Consider the following 24,175-nt stretch of genomic DNA (forward strand, 5'->3'; position numbering starts at 1 on the left):
CTGAGACACTTACTTTTAAATGTCCAATCTACAATATATGCTTACAGTTGCCACATGCTGATTTACTTCAGATCTCATCATTAGAAGATGTGACTTTTTTCCTTCTAGATTTCCTGGTTTCTTTGAGCTAGCCATCCACAGCTCTTGGATAACATAATGCTGCTAAGCTGAACTTTGTCTGGACTTTTTATGCTTTTGGGCTTCTTGGGCTTTTTAGTATGCCTGGAAAAAGTTTTTGGTTATAGTAGAAACCTAGCACTGCACAGCAGGAAATCAAAAATTTACATACTTTATTAGGCTATTTCATCTGAATTCATATGACATTAATGCACTACTACTCATTACCAATTCTTAGATTAAGTCATGACTGCTTAATGTATGCCAGATCTCAACACCAGCAATCTGCTTAGCACAGTCATTTGCTTGCATAGCACTCACAGGTTCACCTAACTCTATGTCTCCAAGCTATCTTAACAGACTTAATTTAGATTTGATCACCTGGAATGTGTATACTTTCCCCATTCAGATCTCACCATTCCTCTCCCCAGGGTGAATGAAGTTTTAGAGAAACCCAGCCAACTACACAAAACTCAAGAGGAGCAAGAAAAGAGTGCATGTCAATTGAGACTGAAATACAAGGAAAAAGACAGTGACAAGTATGAAAACATGGCAATGGGGGTAACAACTGTCCCACCTCTGACTTCTCCTACTCCCCAGTCACATACATTAACAAGTCAAAAAAAGGAACTTTCAGGATAACAAGCAACCTTTGTGCATCAACTTTCACATTTTAAAATATTAATAAACTAGAGATCTTAGTGTATGCATGTGCTTACAATAGTCACCCTTTAATGCCAACGTGTTCTAAGCATGAAATAGGTGTTCTCCTATTAACTGTGATTGCAAAAACATTTACAGCCACTATTTTTAAACTTCGGTAAAATACCTTCAGAAGGCTCCATGATGATTCAGTCAATCTTCATGTCTGTATAACATTCTTGCTTAACTTCAGCTTTGAGATTCCTTGTTTAATTTTTTTAAATTTGTTGTTGCTGCATTCATAACATATGAAGAGCTTCACTGCCTAAGAACATGAAAGTATTTTTGTGTCTTCAAAGCAAAAATGGCAGGAACTCACATTATCACTGTGTCCTCACAGAATTTTAAATAGAATCTGTAAAGAAACAATGTTTAGGAATAGTTTTCCTTGAGATTATTTTTGACAGTTTAGTCCATGAGGGGGAGTATGAAAGCAGGAACCATAGGAGAATGTATCCTAAATTCCATTTGACTGAGCAAAGTTCACATCCTTGGTACACCTTGGAGCAGATTTACTGAATCTGGTTGAGAAAAGAAAATGCTGATGGATGGGTATTGCATTTTTATTTTTCTGGAGGTTTGTTTTGTTTTCCAACTCTTCTTCCACTCAAAAAAAAAAAAATCTTTAAATCTCAGGAAGTCTCTCAAGTCTTTCAAACACTTGTTTCCTTGATTCTAGTCCACCAAAACGCAGCACATCAAGCTCTTAGGCCACATGTTTTAACCAAAACTGTTACAAATTTTGGCAAAGGTATTTTGAAAAGTCATTTCTTCACTCATTTGGAAGTTTGCTCATGACTGTCAAGCATGTATATGTGTGAACAGAACTAACAAACACCAGCTGCTATAAGCATTAACCACACACAAAGGGACACAAAGCTTTTCATCCCCAGACTGCCAGCAGCCCCCCAACTCCCCGTGGGCATGGGGCCCAGCCTGCCCCAGCCTGCTTGCCTTTCCCGGACCACTGGAATGAGCAACTCCTGCCAGGGCTCCAAGCTGGCCCCAGAGCTGCTGCCCACCACCTCTGGGCAGCTCAGTATGATTTCATGGTTCCTATTTAAATTACTCTGCAATATGACAATTGCAGACAAAAAGTAGCATGAACAGTTTTCTTTGTAAGTAGATAAAATGAGGCAGATTATAATCATAGTACTAATGTTTTAAGCACATTAGCCATAATAATTTGTGTGAAATGAACTGCGCAGGGCCAGGACTTGGACTTGATGATCCTGATGGGTCCCTTCCAACTCAGCATATTCTGTGATTCTATCAAAGGTTACTGGTTTAGAGCAGCTATAGTAAATGTTATACAATTTGGAGAGGCATAAATAATACCTGGATACTCAAAAACTGCAATGAGAAATTCTGCATTGGATTCAATAAAAATTGCACCCAATAAAAATTCTACATTGCTTTAGTTTTAACTTTCTAACTTAACTCAGACTGAAACTGACTCTCCAGCGTTTTAGAGGTCCTAGGCATAAAAAATTATCACTATACAAAGCTTATTTGCAATAATAAAGTTTATTAAAATGCTTTGTTTAATTAATTAAAACAGAGCCTGCAGTTTTTCAGATTATTATGCCCAGAAAGGGGTCTTTTCAATGTTCTACAATCCATACATTTGGAACTCATGAAACATCATAAAATAAACATATGCACATTTACTTTCAAAGAAATTCAATATGAATACTGTATCTATAGTGCTTCACATTATACACCACTGATCTACCATCACGGAGGAGATCAAAAATTTGAGATCAAGTCACACAATACTGAAGAAAGCAAGAGAGCTCTTCAATACTGAAGTTGTTTTAATCTAAAAAGGAAGGGAAAAAAAAGTCACACTAAACAGTCACACGCCACATTAAGAACATTTCATTACTCAAGCAGTTTCTTAAACCTTAGTTTCAGAGAGAGATCTGACATTAGTTAAAAACATTTTCTCAGTGATGAGACATGCAAATGTGAAGATTCCAAAACAACTGCTTGTACAAAGAAGTCTATTTTGTGCAAAATGCATAACAACATATTTTAGCTATTCAGAAATCCAAGTAGTAGATTGTTTTTTAATAAGAAAACACCAATGCATAACTGACACTCAGTTCCAAAGGAATGGAAGGCAGAGCCCTTTCAAATGCCAGTTGGTACATCCATTCTACTCCACACCTCAACCCCAATCACTTTGCCATTAGACCAGAGGGATGTGGTATTCAAGAAATACCTTGACACCTCTCCTTCAGCTAGTGAGAGACATTAAACAGATGCCAATATAGCAACTGTTCCACATGGGACGTGTTTGAAGCTGACTGATCTGCATCAGACACAGTTACGTTTGTTCCTACCTTACTTGAAGCATGTAAGCAAAATATTGTGAACTGTGCTCTTCTGATTTTCACATTTATGTTAGCACTATCTTCAAGTCTCTAGTTTATAAAAATGTAATGGCAGTCTAAATTTAGAAGACATGTACATGACTCAAGCATTGTTCTGCTTGCTTCACTGTCCCTTGCTGAAGTGCAGACTAGCTCAAGCATTGGTGCTGCACAACAGATCTATCTGAATGGAATCTCAGCACACAATGTTTCTTCAATGTTCCCAAGTAAACAGAAGCACAGAAATGAAAATATGAATCTCCACCTGCACGTGTTCTATTTTAAATTCCGATTCAAAATACCTTCCAAAAATATCAATCATCTTTAAGTATAATGTCCATTAGCCCTACCAGGGCTGTGTATATGGTGGCCTTTACCTTAAGAGGCTATTCTAGAATTAATTACCCTCTAGATTAAAATGTCTAATATTTGTACTCTTTCCTCACCAAAGTGAGCAATATTTTACCTTCATAAAGAAACTGGCTTATTCACATTTGCTGCAAATAGGTTCACTAGAATGACAACTAAATTGATGCTTTAATTATTCACTGCAAAGTTTGAAGTGTTAAAGTAACCTTTCTGCTTACCTTCTTAGAAGTTCTTTAGGCGACAAGCCTGTGGTATCCATATCACTAAGGCTGTCACTGCTATCTGTAGTGTCTGAGCTGCTGTCTTTTTCTGTTTTTTTATTCTTGTGTTTTCCTTTGTTTTTCTGCTTCTTATGCTTCTTTTTCTGTAAAAAGAAGAGAAATAATCCTTTATCTCCTTGTGAAAGGCTTGGATTTTTCAGAATGTCAACAAAAGACAAAAGTTTATTTCAGTATGGACCCAAAGCTTAACTGAAACAGAACACTTAACAATGACTCTTTTCCACTACTCAGACTGAGCTAAAAAAAAAAAAAAGAGAAACCAAAATTCATTTAATCCAAGCACTCAACTCCCCCTAAAATAGAAGTTTTATTACAGATACTTGTATATAAGCCATGAATGCAATTCCCAGAATATGCCTGACATCTTCCACATAGAACATGAAACTACCCACAATACCATACCTGTAGTCACATATGTATATATGGAAAAACCAGCATCATAGCAGGATAATTTTCTGGTTTCAAAACATTAGAGAAATTCTGTTGCTTACATTCTAGTCCTGGTGTATATATTTTTTTTTCTAAACCAAGCATAAATAATAAAACATTTTGAAAGGCAGATCAAAGAATCAACAAGTCAAAAATCAGTATTTAAATTTAATACCTTTTCCTTTTTGTGTTTTTTCTTAGTCTTGTGCCTCTCTCTGATTTTCCTATGTTTTTCTTTCCTACTAGGTCCAGGAAAAGTTGCTGGCACCACTGTTTGTTGCTGCCAAGTAGTGCCTAAAGTACAAAGCAAATGCATAAAGAATAAAAAAAAAAAAAGACCAAAGAAGGGTAATTTGGTTATTACATTCTGTATTGCTTTTAACCTAATATGATAGTTAAACAAACAAAACCCCTAAGCTTTAGAAAGGAAATTACATGTCTAAAACTCCTAACTGCAACAACCCTATTGTAATTAAATGCCTTTGCAATCTGGTACAAAATGAAATTGCTATATTTTCACATCAGTTTTTTATCACTGCCTCTACAGACTTGAAACAAAACTGGTACACAGGCAAAGAGGTTCCTGTTGGTGGGTCATAGCATGGCAACAAAACGTTTGCTGATGGCTGTTTGACATAACACACACATTTAAGAGATAGAATGCCTACTCAGAAATGCCTTTTTTAAAGAGAGGTTATCATATATTTTATATACAATTTCAACGTGCAGAATTTACACTCTAGATGCTTACAGAACCTACCAGAAGAAAAAGCTGGTGGCAACTTTGGTCCGAATTCCTCTGTTGCATCCAGTTCCTCCTTTGAAGTAGGCAACGAAGAATCAGTTGTAGCAGTCACACTCTCTATGAGAAAACCAAAACTTGCTATATTTGAAAGGCAAATAAGGAAATACTTTTTCCAAGAAGTGTTAAAGAAAGTTCAAGGAGGCTTTCAAAAAACCTTTAAGAAAGCAAACTGATCAGCATCCTCAATCTCTATGGACTGCTTTGGCCAACTGGGTAGCTGACATTCTGAAACGTGTCGACACACTGTGGTGTTTTTTTCTTTTAAATCAAAATTTACCTTTTAAACTATACAATTATTAGTTAAATTATTATCAGTGCATTTGTTTGCTTCCGTTTTGTAACACAGTACTATTTTTCCACTACCCAGAATGAATAAAAAACTCCATGAGATGTGTAAGGTTAATAAACACTAAAAGTTAAATGTCAATAGAACCAACTGTGATAGTAAGTGGACAAAGTATTTTCATTTTAAGTATGTTCTAACACTAGATGTTTTGTTCCCCCTCACTGTATAATAGGCATATTCCATACGGCAGTTTGCTTGTAAGATCTACACAAAAGGTACATGGCAATGCTAATAACACTGTAACATGCAAGGCCTTACTCAGTGCTGTACTATTCACAATTTCTACATGGCCAGCTCCGCCAATCTCAGATGATCTGCACAGGAGCATCACATTGTCCTAAGAGTCCAAGAATGTGTGATTCAAAAATGAAACTTTGAAACTTTTACAAGGTATTTATTTTATGCTGCATGAAAATGAAAATCCATTAAGTATTACCTTGTACATTAGAGGAAGAACTGTCTGGTACATCAACTTGCTTGGTGGTTTCTGACTCTCTTTCTGAAGTAGTTGGTTGCTGTTCTTCATCACTCTCTTCTTCAGAGGAAGATGATTTTTCATCTGAGGAGCTCACAAAGATGGCCTTAAATAAGTCCATGGGTGGTCGCCCGCTTTCTTCCTCCTGATTCTTATCTTCATTAGCTACCTGCTAAATAGCATCATAACAGACTGTATTTAAACACTAAAGAAACTAACAATCTCTCTCTGATAAGGAATAACTTCAAGCATGCTGATAGGTATTTACAAAACATTTGGATGGCACAATAGCTGTGAAATAAATCTTAGTCCCAAATAGTAAAGCTCTGAAACACTGCAGAACTAAGCCAGTGTCCTGTAAAGAGTAGTGCAGTTTGTGATGACAGATCCCCAGATATTATAAATTCTAATTCATTAATTCAAAGTTCAATTATATAATACTAAATTTAAGCAAAAGGAAAAAACATCACCTTTCTCCACAAAACATGCACTCTCCTCTATGGAAAGGAGAAATAAATACATTCTGTGCCTGTGAGCAGAGTGGTGGTAAAGTCACTGAATTAAGTTCCCAGACTACTGAGCTACATTTTTTCTTCTCTTAAGCTCTACTTCAGGTATAATCAGATCTGCAGTCCTTGTAAGCTGCAAACATCTTGCATCCCAGATTTATAACCTCAGAATTCTTCAAAGTGCCATCTCATGCCTTTGCTCATCCTGAGCTAGCTCTTGTGCACACTGACCTGTATTAAATCAATTCATATATTGACCCATCTTATTTCTGGGTTGTCAAGGTTTACAACAATTCCCTTTAAGTACAAATCCTGTTGTAAACTCACCGGAGTGGGAAGAGGTTCACGTGTCCCAGTTCCATGTTCTTCTGTTATTGGCACTGGTGGCTGCTGATGAACATCAGCTTTTGATCTAGCAAGACTAATGAATTCACTGATAGAATCTTTCTTCTCCTTCTCTTTATCTGACACATCCCACCTTGAAGGTTTCTTTGGTTCTAAAACATCCAAAATATTCAAATCGTGCATGCCAAATTGTTCTGCATTTCATGGCCTACTTGATTTTAAATTACTCTGCTTCTTCAGTTTGACATTTTTAAAATCTTTCTAATGAATACTTGACCTATAAATGTCTTCCAGGTAGAAGAAATTAGCATTATATCACTAACTTCAGTTTTTATGTCCCTGAATTTTTATTTTCAATTTCTTTGTTTCGGTTTTTTAAATGAAAAAAATCCCGTGGCTAGGTTCTCAATGAAAAAGATGTTTTTTCTGTACTATTATCTCATGTATAGCTAAATTAATAAAGTAACAACAAACTTACTGCTGAGACTGTTACTCTCTTGGATCTTTTCATTTGTTGCTTGAGTTACAGATGTGGTGGGCTCAGGCACAGTTAAGAAATTAAAAACAGAATACTTGTCTCGTTTCACTTTTGGCAAACCCACTACAGAAGAACTAGAGAGAAATAAAAGTGTTTGCTGATTATTGTTTTCAACACAGAAAAGTCCTCAAATTATCTACAACAAGCTGAAGCACCTACAGTAGTCCTTCAAATGCATGCTATTTTATCAGAGGTCACCGTATTTCATGATGCAAATAAAAATATTAGGCAGTTCTGTATTCCCTTATAACACAAGACAATATCAAGCCAGATTTTCCACAAGCAAATGAAAAACTCAGAATTTTTAAAAAGTGTTAAAAATGTTAAGTATCAATTATCTTACTCAGGATATGGATCACGAACATTAAATCTTTTACACAGCAGCTTATCAGGATGCCATTCAAACTTGTCTCTTGTGAGTTTGCCAAACATCTTCATCTTCACAGCTGTTTCCTTATCATCAATATCATTCTGAAAAAGGTCAAAAATTAAAGCTGCTAAATAAGTAACAACTTAATGAACTGTTGTAAGACTTAAGAACAGGACAAAGCCATAAATATTTAAATGCTGTTTAACAAATCACTACTCCGTATGCACCGAGTGTTTTCAACAGCTGCTAAACAAAAGGGCAACAAAATAGCAACATATCTACATAAGAGTTTAAAAGAAAAACAATGTCAGGGCTAAGGCAACAACTGCAGCTCCAATATGTATTAAAAGACTGTTAACAGCATATACCTCTTGGTCTCGAGGAACTTCAACTTTGTCAACATCATCTTCATACTTGGCCCGGGTAAATCTGGATGACAGTGTTGAATTTGAGGATCTGTAGAACATCGCTGCACGAAAGAACTCCTCCTGTTCTCTTCCTCGCTCCCATTCTGACATATTTGGGTCTAAAAAGCGCTCCAATGTATCTATTGTAAGATAGGGAGAGAAATGCTTAGCAGAGATCACAGCTTACTTCAGGTCAACACTTTTCAAACAAAAAATAAGGTAATAAACAAACATCCTTGCAAATATTTAATGTGTATTTAGCGTAAGGGTAGTATTAATCTCAACTGTGTTAATCCCTGATAAATGGAGGTAGTTTTTCAAGACAGCAAGAATGACAGCATTTGCCAAGTGCAAAATGGATATTTTAAATAATTTTACTTGTAAAACTGATTCCTTACTCATTGCCCTCTAAAGAATGTTCAAAATACTTAACGGATTTAACAGGTGATTAAAACAAAAAGTATAATCCAAAGCTTTATCAATAAATAAAATATAGAATGAAAGAGTTTAAGCCTGGTTAGGCTTTGGTAACTTTTAAGGGGCTTTCTGGTACATAAAGTGCCCACTGATAAATACAGAGTTTGGGCACAGGTTTACAGCAACAGGTTCACTTTTTCTCCCAGAAGGAAGAGGAAATAATACCAGCCAAGCAAATACACTCACAGTAAAACAGACCTTTGACCATTCCAGTTATTTATACATTCCTACATTTTCATCATTATGACTGAGGAGGCACTTAGAGTCATATAGTCATAATTGAGAATACTCAGTTTTACCCAGGGAAAATCCCAGTCCTGAACAGAGGAACTATGGGTTCAAAGCTCAAGTAGTGTGTCCCAATGTGGCAACCAGAAGAGGCTACTGACCAGAAAATATTTATTTTATATAATGAAAAGGATTTCTTAAAAAATCCCAAAAAACCCCCAACCACAACTAAAACAACAAACCCAGGTTTTCTACCTATCACTATGTGCTTTCCTCTGTCAAATTTTCCTGGTGCCCATCTTCTTCTTCCCCAATAGCCCCTGTGTACTTCAAAATTTGAAAAAAAACCCAACCCTTTTTTTTAAAGTTTATTTCAAGGCAATCTAGAGTCATGAGCTGATGATGAACTCCCTAGATCAATTTCAGCTTTTTATGCCTTACAGAAAAATCACAGTACTGGAAAACTCACCACAAGGCATCGCAAGTACCTGGTTTAATCTCAGATACACCACAGTATAATTTAATAGCAAAAACCTAAACAAAATGGAAGGAGACTGAAACAGCATGAAAAGAGGTGATGAAGGAGATTGGATTTTTTTTTGGTTTTGAGTAAGAGCTCTGCATGTATGCTGTGTTTTTACAGTCATAAATTTTTCTAAGAAGAACATAAGTGACAGCAGAAGTTTGAGTATCCAAATGACATATAATACAAGCTCTGACAAGTGTGAAATACTTCATTCACATTAAGGTCCTTATCTCCCCCTGGTGCAGAGCATATGGGGCTTCTTTTGATTCTACTGTTACCCAATCATCTTTCTGCCTTTATATGATCTGTCAGTTTAACTCCTCAAAGAGAAAGAAACTAAAGGAAAAGGCTTGTTCCACTAACCGAAGCTGAAGGGAAATCCAGGAAATGAAGTAGAACTTCTGCTACATTGTAGAAGTATGAAATGTAATGCCTAAAATCAAGACTTTCTGACAATTGAGTAACAGAGCAGTTTTCCTGAAATCAACATGACTAAGTATCAGTAAAAAAATCTGTTAACATTGGTCCTAAAAGAAGTAAATGGAGAAATGCTGTGGAATTAAGGAAGAGAACTCATAGTGAATATAAAATGCATTGGGACAAAAAAAAAAAACAAACGGGGGGGGGGGAAATTAAGCAAGCAACATTTCACCTTTTTCTCCTTTTTGAAGACTTTTCACAAAATTTTCATATCTTTTTTGTTTTTCTGGATTTTTTGCAAATGGTTTGAAGTCACTAGAACCAGCATTTGCTAACTGTCCCCCCAGCAGCATTTGCCATTTGTGAGCAGCATCTTCTGGAGAGGCTGGCTGGAATCTGGTTTTTGGTGACTGCTGAGACAGTATTTTTGCTTTCATTTGTTGTTCAGATGCTTGTTTCATTTTTTTGAGTCTTTCTCTATCTTTCTCAGACAGATATTCCAAAATAGAAGGAGCTGGACCTAAAGCAGAAAGAAAGCAGTAAAAGATAAACAGAAATGAAAAATTACTAGAACTATTTCTTCCCCTTTAGCAGAGGAAAAAATCCTTACCACATATGTACGCATTCAGATAAAATGCTCTTAAGCAGAAATTAAAAATAAAATGGCATACATGGCAGATAAGAATTTGGCCACTATTACATCTTTTATGCTATTTATATATAACTTAATAAAGTTTGCTATTGTAGATACAAATGTGAGCCACAGTTACAAATTATCTTTTTAGTATATTTGAATGTATTTCAGTGAAACCTCATTTTACAGAAAAAATCCTCACAGCCTAGGATATTCAAAAAAGGCCACAACCCCCTCCACCCCCAAAACAAAACAAAATCCAACACATAGTTTTGTCTTTAAAACATTAAAGTAAATGAAAATACAGACATCTATGTCAACAATTCAACTGCTGAGATCAAACTGAAGAATGAAATGGTATTCTAGCTATGGTAACTACATTTGATATATTTATGTTAGAAAATAAGCATTCAAGGCCAGACCAAATTATTACCATTCTATAAACAAAAGGGGACCTGGAACACAAGCAAAAATATGGTCACGTATCTCAATACCTTTCAGCTCAGTCTCTCCTAGCTGCTCCCTCCTCTGAGCTGCATTCAAAGCATGCCTGCTTTGCTGTGCTGGATCACTCTCCAGTTTCCCAGTCGATTCCTCCAATGTCTTCTGTAAATGGCAGTTTTCATTCCCAGCTATTATCACAGGTCGAAAGTAATGCACTGGTCTATAATTTCGTGGCAGGCTAGGCGGTGGATAAATCTGGGGGTGAAAGGGGCAACAAAACAAAAAAATCCACTGAGACAACTTTGTATGCAATAACTATTAATGTGTTTCAGAAAAAGTCAGTTCAACCTAAGAATTCCTCAATTTACATCTTAGCAGTAAAAACAGATAGTACAAGCTACCAATTCCTTTAGACCCTGTCAGTAAGCAGCACTGTAATACAAACTCTGGGAACAAATATATTGACAATATATTGTCAACTATGAAAAAATAGGAAAACAAGCACATTAAGTGACAGAAAAATTAACAAGTCTTAAGATGCACTGCTTTTATTTGAGAAAATACCTCTTAACATTGCTTACTCTTTTTTTTAACTGAAGTCAAATGATTTAATCAATTAATTGGACTACTGAGTACTTCTGTACTTACTATATTTTAATGTCTTTCAAAGTGTTTTTCCCCACATTCTTCATTCAAGCTGTTACTTCAAAGGTTATTCTGTGTTCCCTATACAATACAATTTTATATACCACACAAATATTCTTCCTTTGAAAGAGGACCCTGTCATACAATTTATACATACAATTCATACAAATATGTATGGCATGAATTATATCAACTTGAAGACAGGACTCAGAAATTAAATTGTCACCAAAATAGCAAAGCAGACGAAGCATGAGGCCTGATTCTTACAGAAAACTGAATGTTACATATCAAAGATCTAGAACCAAAATACGTGATTTTTTTTTATTTTGCAGTTTAATTAAACCATTCCTCCAACTTTATGGCAAGTAGCAGTGAATAGTCTGGAAGGCATTTGTTCAAAGCCAGTACACAGGCAAGGTTTAAATACCTTCAGGAGTCTGATAAATTTTAGGTTTTTCTGTTGAACAGCCCCCAATGCTATAATTTTGTTCATTCAGCAATTTTTACTGCTGACCAGAACATTTATTTCTAAGAACAGAAAAACACCGAGAAGTAGTAGAGTCTACACAGTTCACATGATGAATGATGCTATTCTTAATACATAAAACATCACTATCTGCTTACCTTGATTGGAGCTGATGATTTTGATGCCAAGGAAAAACCATCCAGGATTTTTCCTATATATTTAAATTCTCTTTCAGGCCCTACAAAATGATCACAAAGTTGGTCAATATTTAAAACATACATGTTAGCAATTCTTTTTTTTCCTGAATATTTTCCATTTGTCACTGTCTATTATGAGTTATAATTGTAGTTCGTTGTTTTCACCACCTTTCATTTAAAATTAAGGCTTCTGATTCTGGATTAGTATTATACAAGTAAAAACTGCTACCAGAGTGATTGCTGCAGGTTGAACATGGTTTACCGTGAAGCAACAGTGTCCATACTGTGCACAGCAAACACCAGCAGTGCCATTAATGTGTACAGCCAACATGAACAGGTACCCCAGAAATTACTACAGTATTTCATGCATTTAAGCGGTGCAGTAAAAATAAAGTGGTACCAAGATAAAATTTGCAAAAATTATCTGAAAATACAGAAATTTATCTAAAAAAAAGGCTCTCTTTTCAAGGGCTGGGTCATATTTTGTAACCGTGGTTCACCATCATTTGTTTTCTTCAGTGAAACCGAATGCTGTATCTCACAAAGCAGCACATATTGTCCTTTCGAAATTATGCTTTGAGGGTTTAATCTACACTGGGATTAGTGGAGGACTTTGGAAATTATTTCTGTAATTGAACACTCAACACAGAAGGAGGACTAGTTGAATTTTCAGATATCAAGGCTGAAAATTAAAATATATAGCAAATAGAGACTACATTTGTGGGTTTTTTCCCCCCATATTATACTCACTCTTTAGACAGAACCACAGTTCTTACTTTTTTTGGATTTATACTGTTTTGGTGCTGTCCAGCCATACAAGCCATCTCCAGGCTCCTCATCCTTTAGAACTGTATCATATTTTGACAGTGTGTCAGTTGCATAAATATCGTCATCTTCTTCCTCTAAAGCTCCTACACCAAAAGCCTAAAATATATATTTTAAGTGAGAACTTGAAAGTATAAATGTATTAAGTCACGTATCAGAACACATCTGCATGTGCATCTATTCAACTACATAAAATCTACAGTACAAATATACATACACTGGGAAAAATGTAGTTTCACCACAAAAATTGAGGTGGAAAAAAAACCCCACACCTTAGTGAGCACAAAAGCAAACACATTCCACTCCCTTGGCAGAGAGGGACAGCAAGAAGTTTGGTCTGTACAGGACAGGGACAGCAGACTAGTTCTAGCAAAATAACATGTGCAATCTGACTAAGACCAGGTTAAGTTCTCAAAAGGAAAATACTACGTCAGTTAACATGGAAATTAAACAAGTAGAATTCCCAGAAAATATAAACTGACAGTGCTTCTAGATAAGAACTACAAATACCCTGGAGCAACACAAAACCTCTCTAGCTGACAGATACAGCATTACTGGAAGTACAATACACAAAAACATAAATTAAATCATACTGAATATTAGCTTTATCTAATCAAAGTAACACAAGATGTTTTTCCATCCAGCTACTCAGAGTCAGGTATTTTTTACAGTTGTCTTTTATAATTTCAATAAGTGAAGGCATTTGAGAGTTCTAAGGATTTTTCCACATCTTCAAAATAAGTTCTAAAAAATCCTATTCTCAAACCACACTTCACATTTTTTACAATAATACTACAATGATTAGGAGCTTTTCACGTAAGAAAAAACAAAATTATTTGGATTTTACTGCATTAATCATAAAACACATTAAAAAAATGTCCTCACCTGACCTGTAATACCTAGTTTTCTTCCTTTACTGTGTCTCAGATCACCAAGTAAATTGCTTGTTTCCTCAGAACCACCTGTGAAAAGATTCAGGTGGTCTCTTCCAGATACACCAAACAAAGCTTGTGAGGGGTCCAAACCCTTATAGCCAAGTCCGTGGACATTGTCTTTTGGAGTCAAATCTACAGGCATTACATCTTTCGGTGCAAACGTCACATTCTCTGGCTGGAATTCATCCTCTTCATCCTTATATAAAATAAAAGTTTATAAGAGCAAATATGACTAAAAGTTCTGTATGTTGAGCTTTTACAACATTCAGTTAACACGAGCCTAGGCAAGTCTGCATGTCCTGAACTGTATATGAACTATACCTGCTTACGTAGCGAAAGAAGCAATTTAGATATTAAAACCTTTCTTCACATTAAACATAAAAAGTATTTATAAACACTTTTAAGAAGATTTGAAAATGCATTTTTAAATACTGTTCAAGGACATTGAAGAAGTTGTTTTGTTCTTTTAATATGTTATCACATATTCTTACATAAGTCAACACACCAATTGTGCCTGTTCAATACCTCAGAAGCCTCAGACAGTCCAGGTGGTAATGCACAACCATATATTTTCACTGTAGGATCTGTAAGAGACATCGTAACATCACATTACATCAATAAAAGGAGAGTTGAAATAAATCAACTTTCTAATCATTCTACTAATATTAACTTTCTACTAACAAGACAGTTAACTAGCTCAGGAACTTCCCTGAACCTACCAGGTTTCTGTCTGCATGGCTTTCTTTTGACTCGTGGTCCAATACCTTGTCCTTCTTTCCAGCCCATTTTTCGTAACAGTTCAACCCCAACTGTTATTCTACAGAGAAAACAAAAGGAAGCCAAACCCAAAATTACTTCAAACCACACCTTTATTACTTGTTGATAAATAATGTACCTATATAATATTTGAACTTCTGTTTTTATATCCCACTTTAAAATCAAATCTGAATGTATTAATATTTGCATACGCACTACCTTCCCATTTATAAATGTGTACATGGTACCAGTCTGCACATTCAAGGTGGAGGCCACATAGGAAATGTAACACTGCAGGATCTTCCAGTCTCTCACAATTACTGTGGTCAAACATTACTTTTCTAAGCAATACAACACTTTTAAGTGAAAGGAACTGTTTGGCAAACTTTTATGTAAATTTACTTACTTAGATGGTCCTATTAAATCATCAAATGCAGTGATTCCTGGAATGGGAGCAATTACTCCTGCAATCTGTCTAGCTTTCTCCTTTATTCTGTCTTTAGCTTTAGATGCAAAATCATCTGTAGTTGTAATATCTTTTGGTGCTATCCCAAACTCACTAAGATCCTGGAAATATACACAAAATGAAAACATTTAGATTAAACATCCTTCAAATTCTTACTTACTGTAATAGTAATGAAAATGGCACATAACCTTCATATTGGCTAATTTTCTCAAGCTACTTATACAGTAGTTTTTTCAATAGCTTTAGTGGAAATATCTTAAACCCCTTCAAAAGCATTTGCATTTTCTGATAAAGTGAAAGGGTTGAGTTCTGGTTTTATTATTTAATATTGACATTACAGGAGCTTCTTAAGTGAACCTGTGAAACCATCTATATGACCTAGTAGTGTAACACCATGTACAAGAAGTAATTTTAAAGTTACTTCAATTTTTGCTGTTACGGCAACTATTTACACAAGTTTTCGATTCCTTTCTAAATTTACCTCTTCATCCATGAAGTCTTCTGGTCCAAGAATGGTTCTATCTGCTCTCTTCTGCCGTGATGATACAAAAGCTGAAGGTGTCCATCCTTTAAAGAAGATAAATATTTAAGTAAGCTACTTAAGGCAACATGGTATTTGAAAAGAATCCAAATATTTCAACCTTACATCTTAAGTATACATCAAAGAACATTTGCAAAATTACAGTCCAAAGACTCAAGGAGGAATAACTTCAGCAATACTATCTCAAACTGTTCACAGTATAAGGAATAGCAGGAACAAAAATACTTAATGACAGTTAATTTGCTTTCACTAATGTGAAAACATGGTTCTCAATTTAACCATTCCCAGAAGACAGCAAAATATCTAACCTTCCTTTGTGCCAACAGTGTTAAAGTAACCAGCTGAAAAGCCACCAGTAAATGCTCCATGGAAACGCTGGTATCGTCCCTTTGCATCTTTAACAGTCTGCTCTTGAAGAGGAACTGGCTTTTTAATTCGTTCACCTACAATGAAATAAACCAAGAAAGTAAGACACAATTTTACATGAAAAAGAGACTTCCCACTTCCTCCAGAAGCCGTTCCTTCCTTTCAAGTAAGAACAGGATCAAACACTAGCCACCCTGAAGTGGAAAGCATCAGCAGTTTACGTTTATTTTCACCGCACTGTAACTATTTGTATACACCCTTGATGCACATTGCTAAAGGAAAAACATGAAGCATTCACATCAAAACTCTTAATTCTACTGACTTCTGAGAACATTGGGGTTTTTCTCTGTGAAAGGACATTTTTAGTTTTTAAGTGTGCAAAACCTCTGGCAGGATTTCTTCAGTAATTGCTTGAGAAATTACACATCAAAAGTGTCTAAACTAAAACAAAACATAAAAGCCACAGACTTTGACATAAACATTTTCCCCTTTTTAACAATATTTCTTGAATAAAGTGGCACCGACCTGGGAGTCACAACTGTACATTAGTCCTTCAACGATGCCCTGTCCATCTCATCAAGATAAAGCATCGGGCGGTCAGATTAGCACAACTACTGCGTACACTCGAACTTTTATACTTGAACTATACTGTTTGGGGGTTTTTTGTTTTGGTTTTTTGTTTGTTTGGGTTTTTCTGAGGCTTGGGGAAAGCACAAAAGCAAAGACTGGCACCCGGCTCCACCCAGTGCAGCGCCGCCACAATCCGCAGGGTACCCCCGCCCCACCCGCAAACCGCTGTAGTGCCGAGAAGGCCTTTCCCCACTCCGCTCCCAGGCGGCTCGCCCTGTGTCGGGCCAGATCCTCTCCCAGGGCAGCACGGCTGCCGAGAAAGGCCCCACGCCCCGCGGCAGCAGGAGGAAGGGGAAACAGGTCTGCGCTGAGCCTACACGCGGCAGTTCCCCAAAATAAGGGATGGAGGGCCTTCAGCCGCGAACCGGACCGGACCGCGCAGGCCCTTCGGCATACCCTGGCCCCAGCGCCTCACGCCGGGCCGCTCCCCAGCGCTCGCCACAACGATTGACGAAAGGACGGAGGAGGAGCAAACGAACCTCCCGGGGATCCCTTACCCTCCTGCAGAGGCTGCAGCGCGCTTCCATAGCTCACCAAATCCTCCTCCTCGCTGTCGCTGCTCTCCACCGCCGCCATCTTACCCGACGGTGGCCGCGTGGGTCGTGGCGGCACCACAGGCGGGAGGCGGAGCCGCCCGGCACCTCCCGCCTCCGAGACCGGCCTCTGCGACGGATCGGCGCCCGTCGGCCCCGGGGCCGCGCCGGACGGACGGGAGCAGCGGCATCGCCGAGCGCCCTGGAACCCTCCAACGCCTCTCGGCCTCATCGTGGCATTGGGCCTGCCCGCCGGGCACAGCGCGGGCCTGCGGGCCCCTCTCGGTCCCCCCTCCTGCGGGGAGCGACGGTAAAGCGGGGAGGGCACGGCGGGGGCCGGACCGTGTCCCGGCCGCACGGGTCCCTCCAGCGCAACCGTGTTTGGCTGAAAAATTCCCAGCCCCAGCGGTCTGGGAGCTCTGCGGAGCTGCCGTGTGCGGCTCCACATCAGTGGTCCGATGTTTGTCTGGTGTCTTTAAAAATTACCAACGCCACATAATGTCAAACTCTCGGTCATCAGTAGCTATGCGATACTCCCTCGAATCATCGAATGCACCAGATAGATCAGGCCCCCTCAGACTCAGGGCTAGGAAGAGGGCAGCAACGACTCTGAGAAACAGATTTTATTTAAATCAAGGTGTAAAGCGGACTCCACCCTGAATCAAAATCAAGGGAGTTGTGGATTTCATTGTACTCTTAACCAAATACATGTCAAAATTTGCCTAACCACGTTGTTTTACGGGCTGTTCAAGAAGAATTTGCACAGAAATCAGGGCAGAAGTCAGAGCGTTCAAACCTTCCTTCAAAGAGCTTCACCCCTGAATGCTTTCAGGTATCTCTGTACCTCCTTGGGAAATCCTGCATCGAGAGAGAAACGTTTACTGAATGTGTTTTGTACTAAGACCAGTATTCACCAGTAGGACCCAAGTGTTCAAAATTTGGATTTTAATTTCCAGTGTTACCTCTTCCCCCCCCAAAAAAACAAACAAAAAAGAAACACTTCAATTTGTGCTGAAGATTCTATCAATCCACAACTTTTGTAAGTATCACCAGTTTCTTTGAAATCCTTGAAAGTAAATCAAAACAGAGTCTTCAGAGATTCCTGCCCTTAACAGGTAAGACTTCTGTATATTTTCTATTTCTGTTCATTTGTATTCATAGAATTGATTTCTTTCAAAGTGAAACTACTGGAGTTTCATGTGATTTCAGGTTTCCATAGGAAATACTTACACAGTTCCATGCGTATAGGGAGTACTCTGTTTCATTTAGGTCTCTAATTCACTTAGGAACAATATAGTGGAAGCCACAGACACGTATCGAGGAGCATTATCTTTTCTCATCATTACTAAGCACTTAGCTAGAACATACAGTGGCAAAATGAGTTGTAAGCGTGTTTGCTGTTTCTGTTTGTTTAGGAAATAATTGTTCCTGAATAGTCGATACTACGTGACTTTGACTTAACACACCGGCTTAAATAAACCTTTTTTACACAATGTTAACAGAAAATCTTTTGGGTGTTTTGTCTGATGAATTCAAAGAGCTGGGGTAATCAAATACTGAAGCTTTTCCCCCCATTTTTTGCATCCCAGTGGTATTTCCTTCTCCATGGTAAACTCTCTCGTTTACAATTATTAAACCAGGTGACAATTGCTATTTGTTGCTGTTAAGTAAGACAATAACTCCAATGTCTTCTTTTTTAATTGCAACGAAACTAAAATATTAGTAGAACTGAATCGCTTATGTTTCAAATAATTTTTTATAGAAATTTGTCTGGTGAAAAAAAACCCATCAGTCTGCATTTTTTAATGAAAGGTCACATACTTGCCAGTGGATGTAAGGCTGAAATTGAGCCCTAAAGCCATAGGTGGACTTCAGGCTTTTGTTTTCCAATACATAGTTTTCAACATCTGGTTCTGTACTAGTTCATCAAAAAGATCAGGCATAGAAGTGTCTTGCTATGTCTTTCGTTGTGTTATTTAAAACCACTTCTTCAAATAGATTTGTTGCTTAGCTTTAAGTCATGTGAGTCACTGGAACTTGAGACTAAAATTGGTATAATCGATGTATAAAACAAAAAAGCAAAAACTTGATTCATTTAAAGGCTTTTTAACCACATTAAAGAAAGAAAACAAAAATACAAGTACAGGAAGTATAAAAATCCCATATTTTTACAAACAAACAACAAAAAGAGACAAACTAATCTCTGCCTTATCTTGCATTCAATGGGAATGTTTCCCTGAATGTTCATTCTGACAACTCAGGGCTGTTGTATCAGCTGACAAAACAGTCACCTGAAGGTCAGCCCCTGGGGCATTGCTTTAACTTCTCCAAAGTGCTACTTTAATTTTTTTAAAGGATTGGAAAATAAAAAGAGATAACACATATTGTTCTTAAATACACAGACTTTCATCTATCGATCTCAGTTAAAGGCAAGGCATTAGCTGGGAAAAGTGGGGATGATTTTGCCCATGTTTGGTCTCAGTTTCCACATAAACTGCAATGTCTTGTTTCCATTGTGATTTCATAGTACAATAGGCAACGTGTATTAGTAATTTAATAGTAAATGGGATTTTTTTCAGTGAAGATAATGCTGCAGTTAATACATGCAGTTAATACCACTAAGGTGAAGAAGCAACAGTGGAGCACTGCACCTACAGTAAATCACACTGTGGTTATCCAAAGCCCCGATACTGAGTTTGTGTACCATTTGCATATTATTTTACTGTTGCTCAGTAAATTTCTTGGCAAGGAAATCTTCTACGCCATCTTGTAAATTTGTGACAGTGTCAAAGCAGATTCACATCACTGCTACTACTGTGCCTCATGCCCTATTTTTGCAATTTGCAATCTTTTTTTTTTTCTCCCCTATTTGGAAAGAGAGTGGGAAAAAAATCGACCTATGATCACCTTTTCTCACTCCTCACCTAGTATTTGCCTACAGTAGGCAGACATTTGCGTCATTAAGAACTGCAATCTTCAGAAATAAAAGATTATACTAACTCAACTGAATCACTGCAGTGGAATTTATTGACATAAAGCGACAGGCTGTCAGGGTTACTGACAAAATCTTTTTGTCTTTCCTATCAGAATCTAGATTTAATATTCAAAGCCACCAACAATAAGAACAGAAATGTGTAGCCATCTGGCAGGTTCAGAATTCAAAAACCTACCTTGAGAAACAGCAGGAGTTGATGCATACTTCTCCCCTCATACAGTATAACTCTAAGGTGCTTTTGCTGGTAAGCCTCTGGGTCTCTCTGGGACAAAAGATGACTTGTAGGCACCTGCTACCACCATGTAGCCAAAAGGTCTGTAAAATCTGAGAGAAGAAACATTGTCTCACCAGAGAGTGGCCTGATTCCTATCTTGGGTATGGAGCAGTGCATCAACAAGTACCCCAGCAGGATTTAAATTCCCAAACTGAGACTATTTCGTAGCGGCCAAAGAGAAGATTATTGATGGGATTTCATATATTCACATATTTTTTCATATGATGGGGGAGGAGAAGGAGAGGATTAAGAGACTGAGTGGAGTGATACAAACTGAAATATGTACATATATATCATAGATATGTGGCTGCAGTAAAGATGTTCAGATTCTGGTCCCAATTCTTGTCCCTCTTACCTTTAGTATTGTGGGACAAAGAAATGGGACAACTCAAGCTCTGCAATTTCCAGCATGGTCATTGTCTAGATCACCTGGCTGCTTTATCTGTGAAAATGCACAAAGCCAGTTAGCACCTAGTTTTGCAAAACTAAGAGAGATACTATGCAGAGATAAGAATCATTGCTTTCAGATTCAACACTTCATACAGAACTGTTTTGCCAATTAACGGGGCAACTTAAAGGACACAGACACCAATGGAAAGAATGGTCTTATTTTACTATGAATAGTAAGGCAACACAAAAGTAAAATGATACATTTAATGAAATGATAACAACAAGCAAAAATAAGCAAGTAATGCACTTAATCATTACTATGCAAGAAAGAAAATAGTGACTGAGAAAGATACATCACCAAGTGCCTAAATACTTTACCATCATCCAGAGTCCACAATTGCAATCACTGGGGAGCCCCACTTCATGGAGAGGACCTGGAGAATTCTTCCTGGCAATTGGGAAAATCCTACACAGTGTGTCTACCCATAGGTGAAGTCTCCAAATTTGCCCTGAGAGGGAGTCCAGTTTTTATAGGCCCAAATCAGCCAGTCAAAGTGACTTGTTTATATTTTTAGTGCAGAAACACCTGGGTCTGATGGCACACTTCCCAACTAGATGGGGCCAGGGCTTGGGCAGGGCCCAGGCATCGGCTGGGAGAGTTTTCCCTAAAATATCATACAAACAAGCCTCTATTAATGTCAGCTGGGAAAGTTTCTTAAAATTATACATTTCTTGCAAATAACTACACAAAGTTATGTGAAAGTTTCTAAAGAAGCCGGTTTGGTGTTAAACAGCTACCTTAAGTGTCTTGGTCATCTATTTTTAGCTAAGTAATAGTGATGGTGTTAGTCACATAGTGCCCAGGATTCATCTTGTAAGTCAGCCCTGGCTTAGGCCTGCTGCTCAGGCCTCAGCACATTAAGAACATGTTGATATTCTTTAGATGCAAGTTCCTAAGCATTTGATGCTTTCTTGCAGATAGTGCATGTCCAGTGCACCAGATCATAGAATTTACTCTCTTGTAATATTAAAGATAAATGTCAAGCAAACATCTGTACCTACAGAACCCATTTTCTGAATGCATTAATCTATATTTCTAGCCTGTATATCTCAATCTTCACAATGCAGCAACTAAGCCTTCTGATTCATGCAGTAATCATGAGAAAGTTTGCGGTATGAACGCAACTCTATTTAGGAATTCTAATAGCAACCAAAAAGTTAGTGGAGACAAGATGATGAAAAGAGCAGGGACATGGTTTTTTTGAGGGTAATCAGGTTTTGGAATGTTCTAAACTGCAATTTACATTCCAGGGTCAGAGAGCACTCCCACCCAGTCATTATACAGCTGAGCACTACTGAGACCATACAATCGATATGTGCCTTTTGCAAAAAAACCATCTTCACTATATGCAGACAAAACCTACAGTGACTTGGTTAAGAAATACTCTATCAGTCCTAATGCAATCATGATGAAACACCGTTTATCCAAGTAAGGGGAAGGCACAGTCTAATCTGGCAGTTATGAGGGTGCTGGTGATACACCCCGGACACGGACACTAACAATGGGGAGGAAGCACGCTATCTTGGACTCCTGATTTTACCACAGAAACTTACTAGATGTGCTGACTTTGCTTTATTCAAAGAATCCACCAGCAACGAAGAAAGGCTGCATTTTGTCACCAGCATACATTAGAAATTGTCTTTGGTATTGTATCATGCAGAAATTTCTGCAAATTTTTGTTTTACACATAACCATGATAATCATCATTGTTGTTAATTGAGCCTTTGGCCTGACTACAGGCTCTTAAGAGTTTATTTGGAGTAATAGCTTTAGCCTTTCAATGAGATCAGTTTTCACTAAAGCCAGTAACAGCAGTGCAAACTCGAAAGATGGTCACGTTAATGTTGTTTTAATTGCCAGATTGTATCAGCACAGCCTGTGCTAGCAAATGACTCATTTATCTTAAAATAGTTTCTATGTATTACATTGGAATTTTATACTGATTTGCAAAATTTTAATTTTAAAATCCTTTTTGTCAGATAAGTACCTTTTCTAATAGCATAAAATTTAAAACATTTTTACAAACTCAGAAATTGGAGCAAGTTTCCTACTTTCACCTATTTATATTTATTACATATTTTGATACATTCATCCAGTATCTTTAGAATTATTGGGGGAAAAAAAGTAGTGAGGTGAGAGTGAGCAAAATCACAGAAAACAACATTCAGCTGATTTCAAGACAGCAAATCTTTGGATCCCAATTTCTGAGTTACTGACTCTAGTATTCTTCCTTAAAAACGTCTAGTAGACACACAGTTTAACCAGCGTGCCCTGTAGAACCCTCTAGAGACCCCAGTATTTTCAAAGAACCGTTTCCTTTAAGGATATATTTCCAAGGATGTTTTTTCATTTGGTAAAAAGATGTTCTCTCTTCAGATTTTTTTGCTTCACACAATTACACTGTAATTCTAAGAAAGCTAAAAAAAGAGAGAGAATAGGCCAGGGGAGGTGGGGAGGAAGGTAAGTTTGGTAAATACCGATAGAAGTATTGCCATCTTTCAATGCTAACTACGCAGCAAGCTCTGTAGGTTAGGCATGGCTAGGAATAGGAACCAATATCGGCAAATTCCTCACACAAGTGTCCAATAGTATTTGTGAAACCGGTTACGCAATGGAGTGTTTCAGACAGGTGGTCTCTCTGCAGCACGGAAAACTGCAGATGTTGAGGTGGGTCCCGTAGCAGTTTCCTGGAACCTTTCACCGAGATACCGCTGCCCTTTTTAGGGGCCCGGGACCTCTCCCAGGCTCCTGCCCTTACACATATCAGGGTGCGGGCGGCCGGGGCCCCCCAGAGAGCCCAGGGAGAGACCAGTCCTGCGAACCGTGCCGGCAGGTCGATACGCACCCCAGAGCCGGTCGCTGCAGCGCGATGTGGCCGTGTGGGCCCTGGGCACCACGACGGTGATACTCCTCGCTGCGGGGGGCACCTCCGGGGTTGGGAGCATCCCTCCCAGATGAACGAGCCTGATTTGAGGGGCAGCCACCCGCGGGGAACCTCGTCTACCTAAGGCGGACCCCAGGGAAAGCTGGTGGCGGCCCTACGGTGCCGTCGCCAGGCTCGGCGGCGCGGGAAGCCGCGGGGAAGCGCCAGGAGGCGAGCGGTGCCTTCGCGGCAGCCAGCCAGACTCCGGCACGCTCCAGTGGAGGACGACCGGAGGGCCGAAAAGGAGCGAGCTGAGCTGCCACCGCGCAGCGAGGCACTGGGCTCCGCTCTCAGTCAGCCACAGCCACCGCCCGTCTCCGAACGAGGGGAACCTCAGCGACTCCGCCAGGGCTTTTACAGGAAGTGGCCCGG

At 38.4% G+C, this 24,175-nt stretch overlaps 1 protein-coding gene across 3 annotated transcripts; it reads right to left on the reverse strand.

Moving 5' to 3' along the window:
* Nucleotides 1-2,327: 2,327 nt before the first annotated feature.
* On the reverse strand, nt 2,328-24,170 carry GPATCH1 (G-patch domain containing 1). Of its 3 annotated transcripts, none has more exons than XM_069027288.1 (22): nt 23,726-24,170; nt 20,331-20,479; nt 17,125-18,018; nt 15,940-16,074; nt 15,572-15,657; nt 15,031-15,191; nt 14,588-14,685; nt 14,394-14,452; nt 13,819-14,064; nt 12,885-13,032; nt 12,070-12,149; nt 10,851-11,055; nt 9,955-10,242; nt 8,033-8,211; nt 7,638-7,765; nt 7,235-7,368; nt 6,739-6,908; nt 5,864-6,074; nt 5,037-5,138; nt 4,452-4,570; nt 3,785-3,930; nt 2,328-2,641 (listed from the first exon to the last, which is right to left on the reverse strand). In XM_069027288.1, exons 3-22 carry the CDS (start codon nt 17,606-17,608, stop codon nt 2,620-2,622), a joined length of 3,201 nt encoding a protein of 1,066 aa, XP_068883389.1. In that variant the 5' UTR covers nt 17,609-18,018; nt 20,331-20,479; nt 23,726-24,170; the 3' UTR covers nt 2,328-2,619. The 3 variants fall into 3 exon arrangements, with proteins under 3 accessions (XP_068883389.1, XP_068883390.1, XP_068883388.1); XM_069027289.1 differs by lacking the exon at nt 23,726-24,170 and adding an exon at nt 21,198-22,769 and having other exon boundaries at nt 5,864-6,071; XM_069027287.1 differs by lacking the exon at nt 23,726-24,170 and adding an exon at nt 21,198-21,637.
* Between the last annotated feature and the right edge of the window lie 5 nt (nt 24,171-24,175).

Source organism: Aphelocoma coerulescens, chromosome 11, assembly GCF_041296385.1.
Source record: "Aphelocoma coerulescens isolate FSJ_1873_10779 chromosome 11, UR_Acoe_1.0, whole genome shotgun sequence".
NCBI classification, from domain to species: Eukaryota; Metazoa; Chordata; class Aves; order Passeriformes; family Corvidae; genus Aphelocoma; species Aphelocoma coerulescens.